This window comes from Electrophorus electricus, chromosome 20 (genome assembly GCF_041902795.1).
Source record: "Electrophorus electricus isolate QZ-2024a chromosome 20, ASM4190279v1, whole genome shotgun sequence".
NCBI classification, from domain to species: Eukaryota; Metazoa; Chordata; class Actinopteri; order Gymnotiformes; family Gymnotidae; genus Electrophorus; species Electrophorus electricus.
Window position 1 is genome coordinate 18,934,174 of NC_137516.1, and position 22,533 is coordinate 18,956,706.

Consider the following 22,533-nt stretch of genomic DNA (forward strand, 5'->3'; position numbering starts at 1 on the left):
GTACATGTGCTGTAAAATACATCAATACAAAAGCGACAAAGAATGGAGCTGTTCAAAAACTGACGACCATCTGTCATGTTTGTTTAGCTGTAAAGTCACGTTACTTCGCGAAACACCCCTGAGGTGTAGCGCGTGGACGCTGATGACGTTGATGTGTGGGGTTTCCCACATGGCTTGTAAAATCGTGTAGCGTGGGGCTCTGCCGGTCTGCCAACTAAAACAGGGATAACCATCACAATTATTTTTAATTGTGAACTTAATACTAAAGTATCGTTATTGTTAGTACTGTAGTGCTGTTATGCAACGTAAAACAAGGATAAGTGATTTCTCCACCAGGATGCAAAATAGTTTTAAGCATTTTACTTTCAAAAGGACTGACAAGTTCATTACTTCTCTAATTTCATTACCTCAAGCAGAAAATAATTACACTCATCACCAAAAGGTATTTTAATAAACTGCATTTAATCCCTATTGGGAACATTTTAGCAACCGTGGCTACATAACCAAAAGGAAAACTGCATATGAGAATACAAGACGTCCAGCAATACAAGAAATGACAGACACAGCGCTCGAAAGTACTGACAACCCGCGGCGCACAGGAACGGCGTAGATGCGTTACAGGAATGTTGAGACGCTGTGGGCGCGCGCACGTTGCTAGTAGCGGTGCGAACAGATGCCTCGCGCTCCGTCTTCAGCAGCACTTGTACATTATCAGTCACTGCGGCCTCGCGCTCGCCTGATTTGCCGTTAAGCAAAAAAGCAACTCCAGTTTCTTCCGGCACATTCCAAAGTGACAGTCAAGGCACAGCAGGGCGAGCGGCAGACACACACAGCGTTATCGATTACAAAGAACCAAACACGAATCAATTAACATTCAATAATTAGAAGGGGGGAAAAGTCAGATTATTATAGCTGGACCGCAAGTCACACAGTTGCACTCTGTCAGCCAACCAACCAACACACTGAACACCCATTAAATGGGTTTACAGTACAAAACTAGAGGCAAACAAATGACTGAAATGAGACCCAATTTTATATATATATTTAAATGCATCTCAATTGCATAGATGTTCCAGCTTTTCACTTAACAGGCTTTTCCCTACAAAGAGACATCACACTGGAGACTACAATTCACACATTAGTACATTAAATGGCAACTAAAGGATTGCGCCGTTGTGAAGGGGTTATAGTTTAGCTGACACAGGCCAATTCATTATCAAGCTGTGTTATGAACCTTAATAACTACTAAATGCAACCCTTTACAATTAATACAAATCAATCAGAACAGCATATGCAACAGTCCCCTTTAAAAACAATTTTAATCATTTACACCAATTGGCCATGTAAATAATGGACATCATTCTCTCCTCTCTCTCATATGCATAAACACTTAACACACTACTCATCCAATAAATTAGAAACAGTTTGTCTCTTATACCCCCTTGGGCAGTCTACTGATCGTCACTCAAACCTCCCCAGTGCAGTTCAAAGCTATTCGATGTCACAAAATACAGACGACCGTCATACGGTGAACTTACGCCTGCCAACGGTCATATGTAGAATTTTTCCTATTTAGTCAATGGCTGAATTCACGTTACAGCATGTCTACAACTCTTATTAAAAAAAACACCACGTTCTTTTATTTATACATTTGGCTGTAAATATGTAGCATTAGCTGCAAGATGTAGTCAAAAGCTTTTACTCCAGAACAGAGTTGAAATACATAGGGTCTTAAAGGATGTTAAGTTTTAAAATAAGATGTGCTGCGTTTTCCCTGTTGGTGCAGAGTGTGCACCCAAAGCAGTGTAGCTGCTGAGACGTTTTCAGATATTTGTAGAGTTGTTTAATCTACATGATACACGAAATACAATCACCTCGACCTCTAAATGAAAGGAACGCTAACAGGTCGCAGCAGATGCATTTGTATGATTGGTCATAAAGTGCTTCAGGTAACTGAGTGTGACTTCTCCATTTACTACACAAACATACAAAGCTCAGCTGCACGGATACGCTGAACATCTGGGACAAAACATGAATATTGGAGGAAACACTTCTAGCTATCCAAGACTTACTGAAACAATTACTAACACTCAGAAATCTGTTAAATATACACACACACACACACACACACACACAGTTCTTCCATTAATATAAAAAGGACCAACGAATAGTATTTTTTTTTAAAGAGAACTCTAAAAGTACATTTCAGGTGTGAGTTTGGTGTGGCTGACACCAAGGCTGCAGGAACACAGTCACTAGAAGGTCACGGCCTTGGCTTGAGATGACTTGTTGGAGAAACACTGAGGTCCTACATATCCGTCGCTCCACTGACACTCCTTGAGATGATCAACACTCCTTTCTAACTGGAGCACTAGGTTAGCGTGTGAGAGCCGGACATACCAGCGAGGTCACACGGGCATGTGCATCTCTGTGTACTCGTCCTGCGCGTCCAGCGTTGGCTCTGCATCCTCCGCGTCCAGCTGTGGCAACAACATGAGCACTGTGTTAGGAGCCTGTGTTAGGCTCAGGGGTCACTGACCACAGACTGGGGCAGTAGAAGCCACAGTGAGGGCGCCAACACTGGTGCTGAATTTGGAAGTAACATTCTAAGACTGTAAACAGTACAGTGAAATGCGCTCGATTTAGCCCACAGGAGACAAGCAACACGACAGCAGAAGTCTAACGCCTGCAAACCTAATCCTTGAGGATATGTAGGGAGAAGTGTGGAAGCAAAAACAGCTTTCCTAGTGTGGATTTTAAAAGTTTGAGGGGGAGCATCCAAAAGACGTTCATGAACCTGCAACATGAACTCCGCTTCAAAACGTCACTCCATTTGACTCAGTTTAACCTACAGGTGTTTACAAGGTCCATCTACAGAAAGTCAACATGTATATATGTGTGTGTGTCATACACTCACACATTGCATCTCACGCTGGGTGAAGATCCGTGGCAGGACGAACATCCGGAGGGGTACGGTGAGGATGAGGAAAAACGGGAAAGCAAGCGAAGCAGCAGTGGACATGACAGCCCAGAGCAGCCCCAGACACACCAGCTGGACACCTGTGAAGAGGTGCATGCGCAGGGTACGCACCTGACAGAGACACGGGGGTCTTGATGGACCTACAGCACTCCAGTGTATAATAAAACCAAGTTGGTTTGTGGCAGAGGGGGTCAAATTATTATATTTTGTGTTCTTCAGCTCTCTTTCATTTTTACACGCACAGCAAGGATCTTATTGTACTGACATACAGATGAACACAAACACAAACCGAAAGGACATGTATAAGGAAGATAAGGTAGGGGTGTTGTCCACTGAGAGCTTTAACGTTACGTCTGACCCCCTCCACCTCTGCACCCAGGTACTGCAATAACAGTTTTTAATACTGAATATATTGGCCATCGCTGGGAGATATGAGCACAGTGTGTGTGTGTGTGTGTGTGTGTGTGTGTGTGTGTGTACGCGTGCGTGCGGGTGCAGTGGGAGGAGTTTTGTGGCCAGTGGGCACGGCCAACTGACCTTTCGCACATAGGTGTGGTCCGGGTGGTATTTGGGGGGCATGAGGAGGAGGAGCATGCGCTCGGTCAGCTGGATGCCATTGAGTGACATCACGCCCATGTAGAGGAAAATGCCGAAGAGCACGGCAATGGGAATCTGTCTCAACACGTCGCCGATCACGATGGACAGGCCTGCGTAGTGGAGGACGATGCCGTCAGCGCCCACCAATCCACACACACACACACACACACACACACACACACACACACACACACACACACACACACACACACACACACACACACACACACACACACACACACACACACACACACCTCTCAGCACACACCACCCACTCACCAACAAGAACCGCCACCAGGAGTCCCGTCACACGCTGCTCCTTCACTTCCTGGATACGGGGTTTGTCTCCAGGAGCGACAGCCTTGCTCATGACCGTGAGGGCGTTGGCATGGGTGACCGAGCGCACGGTGGCCCCAGCCAACCACGGCAGGCCGAACAGCGCCGAAATCCCACCCACGGCTACGATGATGAGCAGATCCAGATGAAAGCCAGAGCCCTTCATCAGCATTCTCTCTTTCTTACTCACAATCAGACTGAAAGAGAGAAAGGGAGCGACACAGAGAGAAGGGGGATATGAGAGAGAGAGACCTTAAAATACAAAAGAACCTGAAAACCAGTCAGATCCATTGAGAGAAGTCAAGTATCTTAAATCAGAACTGTAATAAAGTGAACGCGAGTCCTCCTCTGAAGGAGACAGCTGGGAATGGGGCTCACGTAGTGATCTGCGTCTCCATGAAGATGAGGATAAACACAAGCAGGGCTGGCAAGAGGCTGCCCACCATCATCCAGAGGGGGAACTGTCCGCCCGAGCCCAGCGGAGAGATGAACCAACCACGTTTCTCAGGGCTCGTCACGTTGAAGCCGCCCGGCACGCTCAGCTTCTGCAGAGGGAGAGCGCGATTGATCACACACACACACACACACACACGCGCACACGCGCACACGCGCACACGCGCACACACGCACACACGCACACACGCACACACGCACACACGCACACACGCACACACGCACACTTCAGGTCATGCTAGGTGCCAACAATGAGGGACAAACCGGCACGGTTAAAAACACACTCAGTCAGTCAGTCATGACTATCAAATGAAAGCATTTTAATTAATTCATTATGTTTTGGGTGGAGATGGGGCCAATTAGGCCAATATCGACACAAATGCTGGATCAGATATTGATATAACCAATCCAACACCATCAGAAATCCAGCCTGAAATGAACACAGCAACACGTGAGAACCTTTAGCAGGTCACATGATAAGACCTGGGCTAGTTACAACACACACACACACACAGTGTATATGTTAATTACTCAACAAGAAACCACAGCCCCCTGGGGGTCTGAATCAAGTACAGGGAGGGGAAAGAGGACAACACCCAGGACACCATCCGCCACTGGACATGTAAACACACCCACACCCACCTACCAGGACAGTTTATTTGGGATAGCCAATTTACACAAACTCCATGTTTTTGGACTGTGGGAGGAAACCAGAGACCCCAGAGGAAACCCACACAGACACAGAACATGGAAACTCCACCCAGACAGGGACCGAAGCGCACAGACACAGGAAGAACTCCACCCAGACAGGGACCGAAGCCCAAGACCCCAGAGAAAGCCCTCACATCTTACAGAAAACAATTCCCCCAAACTAAACTACAGATCCACCGTGGTTTTTAATAAAGACATATTGGATGTGTATGGATATCGGGCGACATCCAAATGCAAGATATCGGTATCGGATCATTACCAGAGAAATGCAGACCTGGCGTCAGATAAAGCTCCAGGGACACTCTGCTCTTCTCTGCCATATGTACGACGGGCGATACAGTATGACAGGTTACATTTAAATATTTACTTTTAAAGAGCACTCACCTGTGTGAAAGTGTCTTTTATACTGTAGTCCACCAAGACCATGATGAAGATCGCAATGGGAACTCCAAAATCACCTATCACCCTGCGGAGCTGGGGGAGGAGAGAGGTGTCAGCTAACGGACCCCAAACTGGTCCTGGGTCACGGCGCAGCACTGCACACTTACACGGCCCGGAAAGAAGGCACTGTTCTTGAACTTGCGCAGGTAGAAGGCGATGAAGAAAGTCCCCAACATGAGCACCAAGGACAGCAGCGCTGTGTTGGGCTGGTTCAGCACGCTGCCTGGCAGCCCGGCGTACGTACTGTTCACCACCGAGGTGTTGCAGGGACTGAGAGGGTGCTCCTTAAAGATCTGGGAGAGAGGGAGGCAGGTTCAGCATCTACAAGACTGAAGAGTTACACCAGAGGAAGAGGATGGGCGGCAGACCTTGCCGAGCTTCGAGAAGGTCTCGTAGATGAAGATGAGGGAGATGAGGAAGGAGAAGATCTCCTGGGTGAAGAGGGAAACGAATCGGACCAGGAAGCTTCCCTCAAAGGCCACAATGACCACCACGATGACCACCAGCCAGAAGCCGATCCACACGCGGCCCGTTAAGTACTCCAGCTCATAGGACTTACAAAACTACCACACACACACACACACAAACACGATGAGTTCTGTGTGTGCATGCGTGCACACACACTCACGTTAGAAGAGGACACACGAGATACGCTCACAGAAAAGAACGCCTCTTCAAACACCAACAGTGGTCCGGAGAATCCAACCACCAGCAGCGGCTGGGCCCCCAGCAGACAGAACAGGATCCCCTGCACGGCAGTGGCAATGATCAGCTCCGAAACACCCATCAGACCCTCCGTCTTTTCTCCTGCGCGTTCGATACAACACAAAGGCCGTCTCCCAACACAGTACATGACAGTCATAGTCGAAGTGTCAACGGCGGGATCTCGGCTCACCCAGCAGTCCTCCGAAGGTGATGGCAGGAGAGAGGGCAGCGAAGTAGATGAAGATGACGGCAGCCATACACTGGGGGTTCAGCGCGTCCCTGAAGTCACTGAGGTATTTGGGGTAGCGGTTCCGGGCGTCACGGATCACCCCGCCGAATGGGCGCCCGGTCCTCCGGAGGGGGTCGTCGCGAGGTTTAAACGGGGGCAGCAGAGCTGAGCAAAAGCAAGGGTGATAACGACCAACCACCGTGAGCTCGTTACAGGGTTGATGTGGGCGATAACGACCAACCACCATGAGCTCGTTACAGGGTTGATGAGGGTGATAACGACCGACAACTGAGTCAAGTACAAATGACAATGCTTTAAAAGTCAAGCAATCAAAAATACACCCGAGTTAAAGTTTGTTTAAATTTGCTTTAGTATCAAAAGCAAATGCTTGCTCTTAATTCGATTAAACTGTAATCAGTGGTTCTTTTTCTTAGTTCACTCAAACCTGAAACACTTTAAAAACAAAGTAATTAGCAGTTATACAAAAACGTTTAGTTAATTTTTTTTCTCTCGCCACCCCTGACTCACTCTCACCAGACAGGGAGAGGCTGAGCTTTGGAGGGTTACGTGAGACAAAAAGCTTCCATAAGACCAGGTGAGCGAGCGTGCATCTCGGTCCCACGTCTCAGTCCCGTACCCTCGTCCTCGGGGCTCTTGGGCTCCTTGGCCTGCATCTTGATGTCCTGCTCGTGCCTTTTGCGGAGCATGTCCCTCTGGAAGCGTGCCACGGATCGGAGGAGCTCCTCCCCGCCCACCTCCGATGGTGGCAGCACCACGCTGCAGTCCAGGAAGCTGTTGATGGCCGTCAGCAGATCCTGCCGCTCGTCTGCCAGGTACGCTGCCTCGTGGAAGTGCTGGGGGGGCACGGCGGCACAACAGATCAGACACATTTCCCCCCCCCAAGCAGATCAGACACATTTACACCTCCCCCCAAGCAGATCAGACACATTTACACCTCCCCCCAAGCAGATCAGACACATTTACACCGCCCCCCAAGCAGATCAGACACATTTACACCTCCCCCCAAGCAGATCAGACACATTTACACCTCCCCCCAAGCAGATCAGACACATTTACACCGCCCCCCAAGCAGATCAGACACATTTACACCGCCCCAAGCAGATCAGACATGTTACACACCCCCCTACCCCCAGCAGATCAGACAAGTCATGCCCCCACTCCCCAAGCAGATCAGACACGTTACACACCATCTCCCCAAGCAGATCAGACACGCTACAACACCCCACACTGGTGTAAACCAGGTTCCCCAAAAGAGTCGTGACACAAAGATCAGTGTTAATTGGTAGAGAGAGCATCACACTGAACTCACACTCTCTCTCTCTCTCTCTCTCTCTCTCTCTCTCTCTCTCTCTCTCTCTCTCCCCCCCCCCCCCCCATTACAATGCTTAAGGGAAACAGAGCCCTATTCAAATCTCATTCCCAAGCCCCATTGTCACTACTACTGTGAAACTGTCCAGCCCTCCAACCTCACCTTATCAGACATGAGTGTGGAAATGGAGCGGCCGATCTGGTGGTAGTCCATGTTGGCGATGGGCGGGCCCAGCAGCACAAAGAGGAACCGTACCGGTATGGGCACCTCGAGCACAGACTCCAACAGCACCGCCTCCTGCAGCCGAACGAACGCCATGGAGGGCTGGTCCAGGAAGTCCACTCTGCCTGTGGACATTCAGACATCATCTTCGTCATCATCATTGCGCCTGCAGTGCAGGGTCTTGCATGGCACGTTCTGCAGCGGTACTTCACATACCCACAAGTACGACGGTGGCCTCTGCATTCTCTGGGATCTTCTCCAGAAGTTTCAACTCATGTTTGGATTTGGACCTGTGCATGCCTACAGCTGAGGAGGCCTCTTTCTGCAGGAACACAAAGGTCAGGGTCATACCCCACACATACCCCCCCAGCAGGAACACAAAAGGTCAGGGTCATACCCCACACATACCCTCCAGCAGGAACACAGGGTCAGGGACACACCCACCATATCCATATTTACATTGTGTATATATACACATATTGTACATACATTGTTATACATTTGTGTGTGTGTGTGTGTGTGTGTGTGTGTGTGTGTGTGTGTGTGTGTGTGTGTGTGATATATACATTTCTTTATGCATGCCTGTTTCTTTCCTCAGTCTGGACAGAGCACTCACAAAACCATTTGACTGTGAGTTATACCATGTAGGACTATGTACCTGACAAATAAACCAAACTTGAACTTGAACACCCCCTCCCTCCAAGCAGAAACACAGGGTCCAGTACCTCATTCTTCTCAACGTCAACACGGATGTGGGAGTCCGAGTCTGACGCTCCACCCATGAGTGGGTCTGTGGCAGTGGGTTCCAGAGGGGCGGAGTTATGGTTGTTATAGTGAGGAGTCATCAGAGAGCCCAGGCTGGCGGCTGAGATGTTCCTGTGGAAAGAGCTGTGCTCCTTTCCATCGCTCGGGTGACTGGTGAGAGAGCATAGATTTAGTCATGCCCTCACAGGCGTGTGTGTGTGTGTGAGTGTGAGACTACTGACCTGTGTTTGAGGAGCAGAGCTCGGAGGACATTGGCTCGGTCTTCTGCTCTGATCTGGTCAGAGATGATCATCTTTTCAACCACCTGGTGTGCGATGCCAGGCAGAGTCCTCTGGTCCAGGTCCAAGAGCACAGCCCCTGGACACACACACGCACAGGTGAGACCTCTCCACTGTCTGTAACTGCCCAGACTCAGCGCAAGGGTGCGTGTCCAGGCGTGTCTGAGCTCACCGTGCGAGATTGTCCTGCGTAACTCCAGCAGGCTACGGAAGGACAGGGAGGCCACGTGCGGTTTGCCCCAGCGGTCCGTCTCCTCCTCCACATCCTCCTCAAATTTGATCCAGCGAGCGGTTTCTCGCCACTGCATCTCCTGGTGTTTATCCATCACCAGCTCGTTCAACTCCACAAACACCTGGACCACCACACACGCACGGGGATCCGATTACATGTCACTGCCCAGGTTCACGATCATCCTCACACTCACCCGGTCTCACTCTATCCAGGGTCAGGATACACAACAGATCTGGAAGGGTTAAAAGCACATTTTCCAAATTCCACTAGAAATGTAGTTAAAGGCGGGGGGGGGGGGGGGGGACACACAACACACCCCCTCCTCCAGACGTACTGCCCATCCATGCACGGGTAAGCATGTGCAATGTGGGACCTCGGTCAGCCCCAATCAAAGCTGTCCTCCTTAAACCTGGTCAATGGTGCACTGCAGAAATTAGTTGTGCGACCTCACAGTTAATAGTAGACAGACACCAATTAGACACAAATGACGGGAATATCGGTTATGTTGACATGCCAGGATTATCCAGAAGTCCTGCCAAAGAGTGACCAGTCAGTGTTCCATAAAACACACCAAAGCACTAATAGTGCACAAAAACCATGCCAAGAATCCTCCACATACACGCACACACGCACACACAATCTTTAGGTAAAGGTGCAAAGTTAGAAGTGGGTCTCTCGGCCTGCTGGGACGTGCTCATACCTTCAGCTGCCGGGCCGCACGAGCCCTGCTGTAGCTCCCGACGCAAGGCCACGAGCTCCTCTGATAAAGAAGATCTGAGTGAGCCACTCGGCCACGCCCACCCAACAGACCCTTGGCCCTGCCCACCCCAAGACCCTCACACCTGCAATAGCCTCTGCCTCCACTCTCCTCTTAGCATCAAACTTTCACTCACACACAAACACTCGTGCTGCATTTTATGCAACCCTCTCTACACCACTCAGATGGAAACGTCATACTGTTTGTACACCCCTATGAAAACATTTCATACATGTCTGCAGATAAAACCCCCGTGTGTGTGTGTGGGGGGGGGGGGCTGACCTCGTGAGGGGTTCTGTCCAGTTTACGGTTCCGACCGCTGGATTCCTTGTGGTCCTTGCTGATGTGAACCACCTGACCCTTACTGCTCTTCCTCACTAGGTGACGGCGCACCCCAGGGACGTCTTCGAACCGGTGACCTGGCAAAGGGAGTGGAAAAAAGAAAAAACCGTGAGAGGGAGAAACACCCCCCTCACCTACAGACTGTGAAGTTTCCGTCATCAGCAGACACAGTGTCACCCGAGTCTTCATCAGCCTGATCCACACTGAAGAATCAGTCTCTCTACAGCTGTTATGTGTTAGTACAGATTTCTTTGGACTTCATTGCTTAAACATGATGTTGTCCACACAGCTAATTCTCCCTCACTCCGTGTGCGTCACGCACACCCCAGGAAAAAAAAACAAAAACACACACACAAAAAAAAAAAAAGTTGTGAAAGTGAAATTTGTAGAGTCGTGGAGGGTCAAAAGGCCCACATTCAAAAGGCCCACATTTCTGAAGCGCTGCCATGGATGGTTTGATGGACTGACTGAAACTTGATTTGTCCTTTATAAAACACGGCAGGTAGAAACACGACCAGCTGGTCTCTAGGCAACAGCCAGATGACATTCATACAACCCTGGTGATGGTGTCACTGAGAACACAGCACATCTTCACACCGAACACACACACACACACGTGCGCACACAGACACCTAGTCCGATCTCACACTCACTCTTGATGCCGTCCAGGTCGGCGATGGCTAATGTCTGGGCCTCGGTGTCATCAGTGGCGGCGTGGTGCTGGGCACCCAGCTCGGGGCCAGTCAGGTCCCCGGTACGACGGCGCTCCTGCAGGTCGTAACAGCGGCCCGGCTTCAAGCCGCCCACACCATCGGGAGACCCAGGCAGGAGCATGCATGGAACAGACGCCCTCCTGGCACTGGCCCCGTTGCTATGGTGATGGAAGGAACAGAGGTCAGTCCAAAGAGGTAGCAGAAGGAAACCCCCGACTGTTCGAGTTCTGCAAAAGCTACTGGTGGTTGTTTTTGCCGAGAACTCCCGTGGGACGCCCCGGCTTAGTGGCAGCAGAAAGGAACAGGTCGATATGATGACGTCGAGCCCTCGTTAGTCCAGTCCCATCGGATCTGGACCCCATACGCCCTTTAATACCCTCCCTGAACGATCACCTTAAGCAGAGTTACGCAAGAGGCAACTACAGCGTAACGCTCAGACATGACCACTTCAGGAAGCAGTCAGAGTTTTGGGGTTAATTTAGTGACGTTCTCACATATAGTCCATCACAGCTGAAGGTACGTAAAGAGCCCACTTCAAAGCTAGGGGAACACCCCTGGATACACGTGCATGCATGTGAAGGGCACGCGGGCACACCTGCACACGTGCACGCGTGTGCCTGCACTCACTGTGGTACGGGGGCGTCGTCTAGGCTGCTGCTGCTTTTTCGGCGGCTGAGCAGTGCCAGCTGAGGAATGATGGAGCTCTGGCGGGACGGCGCGTCCGGCTCCCTGCTCCGGAACATCGTGGTGATGCCACACTCTTCATCCTCCACAAAGACCTGTGGACCACGGAGAGGGTCATCAGTCCACAGTCATCAGCTGGCCATCATTCTGTGGAAGTGTGTGTGCGTGCAGTACCTGCACCTCCTCCGTGTGCATGTCCGTGCCTGTGTTGGGTGTAGGTGTGGTGGTGCCTTCTCCGTCTTGCTGGCTGTACCACTCCTCCTCTCCTTCATCCTCCTCCTCATCCTCCTCCACAGGGGGGACGCCACTGCCATTAGACGAGCTCCTCTTGCGTCCCAAGGTCTTCCTCCTCCTCCCGCTCGACCTCCGGCGGCCCTCTGAGGGGAGGTGCTTGGAGAGTGGGTGGTGGGTGTGCAGGGAGGAGTGACGATGGTCTGGCAAAAGGCAAATACCTCACACTCAACAGAAGCCCCACACACAGTTATGAGAATGTGATGGTCAAACAAGGCCCCATATTCTGAAAAAGTTATTGGCATTTGTGATTTAATGCAACATCAATGCCTTTCTGCCAGTACATCAATAGAATGAAAACACTACATTTGTGGAAACGCCAGATGCATGAGTGCATGTGTGCTGTTCAGTAGAAGCAGGAGGTCAATGTACATCTGAGTGAGAACGCATGTGGTTTACAACAGAGAGTAGTGGAAATCTGTGAGATATTCCTGAACCATATCTTGCATATATAAAAAACTGTTTTCTTCACTTCTGGCAGTAAAGTAATAGCCTAAGTAGTACCTCATTATTCTAATCTGATTTTATGGGCATGGTGATAGCCCCACCCACTTCCCAGCAAGGTATGGAGAGGCCCCACCCACTGTCCAGCTTGTGCCACAGCGGAGGAGGGACAACGCAGAGGGACGCCAATCTTACACTCAAAGTCCTCTTCGTTAAATACGCGGTGCTGCTCGGCCAGGACACGCGGAGAAGGAGAGAGGATCTGTTGGAAACGCTGCACTCCCAGAGTCTTGTTCAGGTCTCCACCATCATCATCATCGTCATCATCGTCGTCGTCATTGTCGTCGCCATGGTGCTGAGCCAGCTGGGGCACTACAGCCATCTTAAATTCATGAGAAAAAAAAGGACGGAGGAATGCTTTGGTTTAGGCATTTATACCAGCTAAATCAGTACAGCATGCACTAGCCGCAAACTGTCACTAGAGGGAGACGAAACATTGTTTTCTCTGATGAGAAAACCATTCAAATGCGTTCAAATATGCGTAGACCTGAAATTTAAACTTGAAGTGAAATAACACCTTTTCATTCAAAATGATGTTTACTGCAGCTTTTGTCTTTGACAGGTGAAAGGATTTCTGTCTCGTGTCTGCTCCGCCTGTCCGAGGCATCACACCCTCTAATGGCTGTGGCACACATGTTGAAGAGCAGACACCCACGAGCCCAGCCCCGCCGGCACCACCGACACGGAGGGGGACTCAGCACAACACTGTGGCAGTCACCTCAGACACAGCACTCCCACGTGGCCGACTACACAGCACGAGATTTAGGAGTGACTGTACGCTGGATTTGCCATATCCCCTGCTTTCACTCAAGACTACAGTTAGTTTGTCAGCTGTGAAAGATACTTAATGGGATGAGTTTTAAAAGGAGATACACACAATGCTTCCGATGGAATTTTACCTCAGAGTATGTGGCTTGAAATTCTAAAGATTTTGGTTCATCAATGCTGGCGCCTATGAACACTTTTCAAGGAGAAAAATAGATAAGAAGCCAGAAACGCAGATAAGAGCCTCCTCAAGTCCCAGCAAAAACTACAGATGGACTGAAACAGTGATGGCACATAAGCATATGACTGGCCGGGCTTTGCTGTAGTCACACAAGACTAGTGTTGGTCTGAACCAAAAGTAGCTACTCTGTCAATCATCTCCTGTCACAGACAGTATTAACTTATAGTTGGATGGCACACATGACTCATGAACTGATCTCATCACTTCTGCAATTTCCTAAAAGGTGACCCCCCCCCCACCATCAAACACAACCTTCATTCAACGTGAGACAGAAACTGTATGCTAATAAATAAAGATGCCATAAAGTACATATGCATGTTTACAAGGTGTTTTTTTTTTTAAACACACACACCACATTTGTATAAGTAAGTATTGGACAGATTTGCAGCCAGAGCTGAACTTTATCGCTGCAGTACCACAGGTACCACTGCTTCTCTGAGGACAGAGGGAGTGGTCACGCCACAAAATTTTGAGCTGCTTCTGTGAAATGACACATTACCTGAAACGAAACCTGCTATTGAGGAGCAACCACTCCATTCTGGATGAAGGTGGGTGTGAGTTGACCCTTCTTCTAGCTGTCTGACAAAACCCATAATATTCACCTGGAAGCCAAACAAGTCCATTTGCTCTGAGACTGTCTCCCAAACTCAAGCAGAGAGGGAGGGCTACAGCACTAGCATCAAATTTCTAAAAACCACAGGTGCAGTGGAATTCTTGGCCAGCTAGCCATGCTGCAGTGACAAAACAGGCTCAGCTGCTCCAAGATGGATGTGGTAATGACCCAGTTTTGGAAAACTGGACCAAAGGGTAATTAACTGTAAACAGTTCTGTAAAGATATAAAGATGAGCTACATGTCAGTACGTCTTCCAATCACCATGGAGTGAAATGATGTCCAATATCACTCTTGAAAGGCAAGAGACCTGCCTGGGGGGACCACATTGGGGGCAGACCAGCTCTTAAAAACGTCCAATCCAGCAAAGCAGATCATTTTCAGAGGAACACCAAGAACTTTAATCCAGTTCTCGAGGTAGAGACTTTAATCCAGAAGCTGCCCAGTCAAACCACAGATGCCTGACTAACATGACACAATGCGCACTGGCAGCAAATCTTTTTCTGAGAACACAGCATGCAGGTGCATCCACGCCTATCTCCATAGGGACAAGATGATATTTTAAACTACATTTTTCCTCCCACTGTTTGACCAGACACCAAGTTCTACAGGCACAGAGCGATTTCGCCTTTATCCCAACGACTTAATCACATCAGTGAGGTGCTTACTGCCATCCGCTTCCCCAGCAGGAACGCGGGTATTCCCATGCTCTAACGCAACACACCCCCACCATCACGGCCAACCTCAAGCAAGTGATCCTGGCAACCTGCTTAAGCCAAAGCTGGATTGATGCAAAGCTGCGTTGGAATGCTGTACCACCATGCGTCAGCCATGATGACAGACAAGCTGGGCCGTTGGCGCCAAGCCCCGCCCACCACGACTCAGTGCCTGAAGTCAGACGGGTTCGACCTGCTACACCTGAAGCAGCAACTAATGTGATCACAGCACCCCCACAGGGAGGCGGAGGGTAGAGCTTCATCCAGAGAGGAACTGTGCCTGACATAGATGAGGAAATACCAACACAAAAAGCATTAAACACAAGCAAAAACAAACAACTACAGCAAAAGGAAAGGGCAGAGAGTTCTGTCCTGTTTTCACCATTTTGTGAGTAGAGGTGATGAGACTGAAGCAGCCGTCAAAGCCCTGGGTTAGAGGTTCAACCTCTAGGGTTAGGGGTAGGGGGTTCAACCTCTAGGGTTAGAGTTACAGGTTAATCCCTAACCCTAACCCAGTTGTCAGAGCTCTGCTTCCACTGGCAGCACTAGAGGGATCTTCACAGCCCTGTGTGTCCACCAGTAAACATCTCATCCCAGTATTCTATGGACCTCACATGAACATGAGGTACTTCACCACACCTTAGCAGTCACCTTGCACAGCTCTATATACAGAGTAATGTCTCTCCTTTACAAAGAGGAACTTCTGACAGAACAGACTCTAACTGATCCCTGTGACAATACAGCAAGTAAATAAAAATAAAAAGTCATCCTTTAAAAAAAAAAGAGTTGCACCTAGATCCTAACCACCATTTCCAAATACTGCTATATGACTACAGGTACTGCTCATATTTGGTCACACAAAGCAAAGCTTTAGCTGAGGAGACAACAGTGTGGAGGGGATGAGAGACAGGCTAGTCAGCATTGCGAATCAGCTGATTCCAAACACTCACCACGTGCCCAGGCAGGCCTGCTGGAGGAGCCGCATCTCTGGAGTCGTGAGGGTCACTCATCACTCACGTTGCTGGGCAGGCGCTTGTGTGTCCGGGTATGTGTATGTGTGTTGGTCCGCTAGCCTTTTTCTTTCTCGCTCAGACTCAGCCGGCAGCTTTCGGGCAGCATAACCTGAATGTATTAAAAAGAAAAAAGAGGCTCTTAGAGGTTACTGAAAACACTGGAGACTGAGATCCTTACATGATAAGAGCTGTCTGTATTACAGACGACTGATGAACTTTGACAGCAGGCGTGAACATGGCTTCATCACAGCAACATCAAGGGTGACATTTTTTAGGTTTTTATGCCATTTTTCTGACACTTTTGTCCAAAGCCACTTACAATTATGTCCGAGTACAACTTGAGTAATTGAGGGTTAAGGGTCTTGCTCAGGGGCCCAACAGAAACTTGAAGTAGAAACTTGGTGGTGGTGGGACTTGAACCAGCAACCTTCTGATTACGAGTCCTGTACCTTAACCACTGAGACACCCTACAGCTTTATAAACGCAGCTTTATAGGCAAGAACTCAGACCGACATGCAAGACTAAACCAGCACGTAAGACCAAGTCCCACACACTTCCTTAAGTCTCCATTACCCTCAACCAGAGGGGAGAGCAAGTGTCCGTAAACAATGACCCACCCAAGTAATAACACCTCTGGATTTTACTACCAAAGACGAGGAAAGCTCACAAACCCTGCTAGTGTCCACCACACCCTCATCACTCATGAGCGCGTACACCCCTCACAGACACGGCAGAGGAGGGGAGGGGAGGAAAGGTGCGCCACTTTGCTGCAGACTCATTTGGCACGCGCAGGACTGTCCCTCCCTGACAGAGCCTAATGCAGAGACATCCACAGAGATGTCCCCTCACCAAGGTCAGAGCTCTGGTACAAAGTCTCTGTCATTCCCTGACTGATCGAAATGATGACGGGGGGGAAAAAGATCCTATGACACTTATGATGTCCTTCCTGCTGATGCCACGGCCGACTGGTCAGACAGATGGTGTCTTACTTTCATTATATACAGAACATGTAACCTTTTTGTCTCTGAATCCCAGTTTATAACAGCCTAAAATCACAGATGGCCTAAACTGTCAAAAAGAAAAAGAAGCCATGATTAGGTGCACCAGCTAACCACCATATTTCACAGTAATAAGTTTAAGATGTATTATACAGTCTCTGTCCCAGATGTCGGAGTATAGGCAAGTGACCATGGTTCCGATACTAGCTGATCCTTCACAAATTCAAAAGGGCTCAATCATGACCAATTTCCAAGACACTCACGTGAAGTCTGACAAGTGCAGCGTAATATTGGCAGACGCAAATGGGCGACATATTTTCAACAGTGCATCACACACCGCAGGGCTTGTGCTGTGTGGATTAACGTTCCTTCCTCCAACCCTCTACTGGTCTCTGAGCTTTGGTCTCTCTGAAACAGACAGCCTGACAGAATACTGTTCAAGACCTACAGAACACAAGACACGATCTGCTTTCTCAAGACTCAGAAAAACCCCAAAACAAACAGGTGTGATGACCATCTGAATCTGTTTCTTTGTTCATCACAAAACAGACGTTTTTTAGTGTAGCTTTCAAGTCCTCTGCTCATGAACAAAGTGTCTTTATCAACCTGTCACAGGGGATGGGAACATCACACTGACTCAGTTCATGTGGTATGAAGGGAGCAGAATCTTAAAGATACAACACTGAGATTACATTACAAATCTGACGCATGACAGAGAAAACCAAACATACCTCCTAAATAAAAAGGATATTAACCTTCATTTCAAAAATGCAGGTTAATATGAAAAAACCTCAATACTCATGTCTTGTCTGCATTGTTCAGTTATTTTTACACTATGAGTGGATAGTGATGGAAAAAATGTCTGATGGAAAGAGGTACTTTCTCACTCACTCACTCTCTCACACACACACACACACCTCTGACTTAAACAATGTTCTAACCAAGAGCTGTCCTCAGGTTAAATAAGTTACCGTGCACCGCAGAATGACTGTCGGTTACCGACAGCTCGAGGGTGTCTAAGGCACACACCATCATCGGTACTGCTCTGCGATCCGCGTGCAGTGGAAGTCACAGTCCAAACACCGCGAGCCTTCAATCGAGGGACCAATGAAACAACACCAAAGACGGCTGCGTGGCCGTTTATCCACATGGTTGGGGGGGGGGGGGGTAGTCACTTCAATTTGGTTAGGAAACATTGTGCAAGGAAGGAAGGGCTGTTAAGTTTTTAGCGGCTGCCGGTGATCTGTTTGAACATCCTCCGCCACACAAACACGAAGAGTCCTAACGAACACTAGCGAGACGAGCTATAAAGCAAACTGCAGACTGGGAGAAGCCTGGACAAGCCCTAAACACACGAGCACAAAGACGTGTTCGGGCTAGGGTGAGTGACAATGACAGAAGGGGTAGATCCAGTTTGCCCCGCAAAGAGGGAACATATGACTAGCGGCACGGGAGAAAGCACTCATTCACCTCCACACAGACGCAGCGACGGAAAACGGCGCGCTTACCACACAGTGCTTACTGCAGGACGCTCACGAGCACGAACACCATTGCAGTGAGGCGGTAAACTTCTGGACCGGGCATGCAGAGAAAAGAGCGAGCTGCAGAGGGAGGGGCGCACACACAGCAAAAGATCGCGATTGGACAACAGCGTCTCATTCTTGCCTCCCTCTTCGTCTCTCGCGATCGCACGCGCCCTCTTTTCCACTGACACATCCACACGCACATAGGTCACTTCCAGCCATGACCACCACTCACTCCCCCCCTCTGGTTTCCTCCTTCAGCCTTCTGACCATGTGACCACGAGGGCATGACTCAACAATACAGCTACAGGCCCCAAACTCTGAAAAAAATTCCACTCGCGCGCCCACACCCACACCCTTATGTCTCAACAGTGACGCAAGGTCTGATTGTTAAAGTACACACACACACACACCTTCGCAAAGGTATGCTGAAAGGACAGGTTGGCACAAGCTAATTTCAGGTATTTAAAGAAAAAGCACAGTGACCATGAAGCTACCTTGTTTGTGTTCAAGTCGAATTCAACTACGACGAGTACATCAAGCAACCAAAGAGGTGGAGTGAATGAAGATGGCCAGTCAAAGGAAAAACCTAAATACGATTAATACCGCATCCATGGGAAAACACTTTACTTAACGGAGGAACCAGCTCAATCTGACCATAAGAGTCAGTTGGTAAAACTGAGAAAGAAAGTTCTGATAATGATCTGGTTGTTCTTGGCCACTTATCCCATAACAAACTCACAGCAGCCCAGATCCCTAATTAATGGAGGGTTGATATCTATTCACCATCAGTTATATAATTTCTTGCACTTGTGTTCAAGGACCTCAGCATTGAAGGTACATTCCGTGTACTCATAAGATTAATCAAAGCATGCACCTAGCAAACTTATCCATATGTACAAGAACGCGAGAAAAAACAAATCTTCCCTTATTTCCCAAAGAATGTAAAAGGCTAATTTTAGGTATTGATGTCCTGATAAGGGGAGGACGTGCAGTAAGGCGAGGTCATAAGACAGGATTAAATCATATACACATTTTTAAACCTTCAAAAATAAAACATAGATTTTAGCTACATTCTTGAAACTGTATGAGTATACAAAGCAAAGGGTTGTTCTGCACATTAACTTTATTATAATATCTGGCAATAAACTATTGCTAGTTGCACCTCATGATGTCTGTTAGGGTCACCACTAAGACTAAAACCACCAGAACATGAGCCAGCCAGCCAAGGTTAGCCAGATAACGGTAAGACCTCACGTGTATCATTGTTCCTAACAGATAACGGCAAGACCTCACTTGTATCGTTGTTCCCCTGACAGATAATGGCAAGACCTCACCTGTATCGTTGTTCCCCTGACAGATAATGGCAAGACCTCACCTGTATCGTTGTTCCCCTGACAGATAATGGCAAGACCTCACCTGTATCGTTGTTCCCCTGACAGATAATGGCAAGACCTCACCTGTATCGTTGTTCCCCTGACAGATAATGGCAAGACCTCACCTGTATCGTTGTTCCCCTGACAGATAATGGTAAGACCTCACCTGTATCGTTGTTCCCCTGACAGATAACGGTAAGACTTTACCTGTATCGTTGTTCCCCTAACGTATAATGGTAAGAATTCGCCTGTATCGTTGACCTCACCTGTGTTGTTCCCCGTTGTCTCTTCCCTGCAGTTTACCTGAGAAGTGTATTATTGGTACATTACATTTAACTGAAATATGTCTGTACTGGGTAACTTTTATTCACAGATGTTGAGGTTAGATTTTATCCACCACAGCGGTTTTGCCCCACAATGCCGTCAGTTAGACCGTTTAGTTTGTTTTGGTTGTTGTGCATTCAAGCCTAGCGCGGGCTAAACTTAGACAGGACATATAACCGCGAGCGTTAGCTAACGTTAGCTTAGCTACCTGACCAGTATGTTACCTCATAAATCTGCTTCATCTCATTCGGATAGCAAGCGGCCGATCTATCATCCAACTGACGGAAAATTCAGAATATGATCTAAAATTTTATTCGCTAACGACATAATTAGCGAAATACCCGTTATTACAGAAGGAGTGAGTGGTCGCCCACCCCTACACACTTTAAACTGAAGGAGTGGTCGTATAATAACCCTAAAATAGTCATAAAACGAAACAGAGATAGGCCAGAGATAACGCCCCGTTAAACTCCTTCTTCGACCGTAAAATTAATGATTAAGATAGTTTCCTAAGACTAACGATATCAAGACACCCAAGAGGTCCAAAGCAGTTTAAATATGCCTACAGATCCATTTGCGTTTCCTACCAAAACTGCCATATCATACCTCCTGTCATTTTTTCAGGCTAAAAACACTTTTCTTCCCATATTTACTAGCTATCTGAGGAAAATACAGAACATTAATCCAGAGAAATTAATCCATTTTAGTCCGGGGCTATGGCCTATCTTGAGCTATGCCATATCTCAAATGAGGTAAAGAAGATAAACATGGATAAGAGACTACAATGAGTCCATTACATGAACCACAGTATGCGCCCATTCAAACTGATGATACACAAAGCCCCAGTTTATGCTATGCTGTATCAAACCGAACCGGCTGCTAAACCGGTTTGGATCGGTTATCCGTTCCTTGTTCAGATCTCCACCACCTCACTACCGGCTCGTTAGGCCACGGACGACGCCGAAACGGGAAGTATGAGAGCAGAAATGAGAAGAATTTCTCACGCCACTTTAACTCATTTCTTGTTTGGTGGCCGTCATGCATCCGAGCATCGTGCGCTGTAACATCACTGATATGAACTTTTCGCGAGTAAACTTTTCAGGACTGAACTGTACAGTCCATTACATCATTCCTGTATTTCTTTACTATTTTAGGTTCAAGGCATGGTGACAGACTCTGAACACAAAGCGGTCACAGCCTACATTTATGTCAGGATGGGCATTTTGCAACTGCACAGACTGACTTCCTCAGTGTGAAAATAACCCTCACAAAGTCCATTTGTGTACCGCAGATCATGTTTCAGTCAAACTAATGAGAAACTTCCTCGTGCCCTGGAAAAGACAACTCGTCTCCACACTCCTACATTTGAGGTAATCACGGGGAGATGTTTAAAAGTCCTCTTCATCCAAACAATGCACCACGGTTCATGATGCTGTCTGCTTCCTAACCACTACACACCTTCCGAGTCGGGGTAGATTATTTCATTTGCGTGTAACCCTAAACCCTCCCACATATACACTCACACACAAAGAAACACATACAGAAAAAATATATATATTTGCAGCCAAAGGAAGAAACGAAAATAGTCCGAAACTCACAAATACTGACCATGAACAGCTGTCTGCCACTGAGCACCTTTTGCTGGTCTTTTAATTATAGCGGAGCATGTCCGGGTCCGCAGTCGGTAGGTTTTACTAGCGTGCCACCACATGCATCGGCTCACATCTACCAGGGGAACGCAAACGTGGCAGTGGAGGTCGGGCTTAAACCATCGGCTGGGGTCGGGCTTAAACCATCGGGCGACTTTAATTCAAGTGGCGATTTGGATAAAAGATATAATGCATCTTTATAAATACGACTCGGTAGCCAAGAGTCTGCACAAATGTTTCAGACAGATCGCGAATCCTCTCTGGACATATCCACGGTCTAAGTTAGCTGGCAGGAGTTCGCACAAAGACCTGCTGAAGGAATATAGAACGGCTTACACATCCGACAAGAGCAGTTTGAAGCAAGCAAGAAGAAAGAAAAAGGGTATAGAAAAAAGTCAATAAACTAATTAAAGCATATACAGAAGCGTCCCCGATCTCATCAGTGACTGCTGTCTGCCTGTGACGCAGCATGGCTAAGACAGGACTAGCATCCTCACATGCTGGCGCTGCCTGTATAACCAACCATTCGCACGAACTCTGTAATGCGTTATTTGACTGGAAACGTAGCCGAGCCCTCTCTGCTGGCGCCAGCTGACCTTACCTTCCCTTGTTCATCTCCACAGCATCCAACAGGCCTGCTTGATTTAACGAGGGAATTATTTCTGTGGCTTTAGTGGAAAAAAACAAACAAACAAACAAAACAGGTCAGTGCTGTGAAAAAAAGACCCTGAAGAGAACGTTTAGAGA

The 22,533-nt window shown here is 48.2% G+C and overlaps 1 protein-coding gene across 2 annotated transcripts; it reads right to left on the minus strand.

Moving 5' to 3' along the window:
- Positions 1-443: 443 nt before the first annotated feature.
- Positions 444-18,672, minus strand: slc4a2a (solute carrier family 4 member 2a). 2 transcript variants are annotated; one of them, XM_035536081.2, is made up of 24 exons: positions 18,423-18,672; positions 15,854-16,025; positions 12,706-12,892; positions 11,950-12,209; positions 11,719-11,870; positions 11,032-11,249; positions 10,319-10,455; positions 9,980-10,039; positions 9,220-9,400; positions 8,991-9,126; positions 8,730-8,919; positions 8,221-8,326; positions 7,945-8,129; positions 7,090-7,306; positions 6,414-6,617; positions 6,177-6,325; positions 5,887-6,081; positions 5,626-5,811; positions 5,462-5,551; positions 4,292-4,458; positions 3,857-4,110; positions 3,518-3,687; positions 2,918-3,091; positions 444-2,480 (listed from the first exon to the last, which is right to left on the minus strand). In XM_035536081.2, the coding sequence occupies exons 2-24, from the start codon at positions 15,911-15,913 to the stop codon at positions 2,409-2,411; spliced, it is 3,750 nt and encodes a 1,249-aa protein (XP_035391974.1). In that variant the 5' UTR covers positions 15,914-16,025; positions 18,423-18,672; the 3' UTR covers positions 444-2,408. The 2 variants fall into 2 exon arrangements, with proteins under 2 accessions (XP_035391974.1, XP_035391978.1); XM_035536085.2 differs by lacking the exon at positions 9,980-10,039 and having other exon boundaries at positions 18,423-18,671.
- Between the last annotated feature and the right edge of the window lie 3,861 nt (positions 18,673-22,533).

What these genes read in the sequence shown, in the direction of transcription:
- slc4a2a (XM_035536081.2), bottom strand. Translation starts at nt 15,913, where the DNA reads ATGAGTGACCCTCACGACTCCAGAGATGCGGCTCCTCCAGCAGGCCTG. An exon ending in GCTCTGCTCCTCAAACACAG is followed by an intron (nt 8,920 to 8,990) that starts GTCAGTAGTCTC and finishes CTCTCTCACCAG; the next exon opens with TCACCCGAGCGATGGAAAGG. An exon ending in TAAAAGACACTTTCACACAG is followed by an intron (nt 4,459 to 5,461) that starts GTGAGTGCTCTT and finishes CTCCCTCTGCAG; the next exon opens with AAGCTGAGCGTGCCGGGCGG.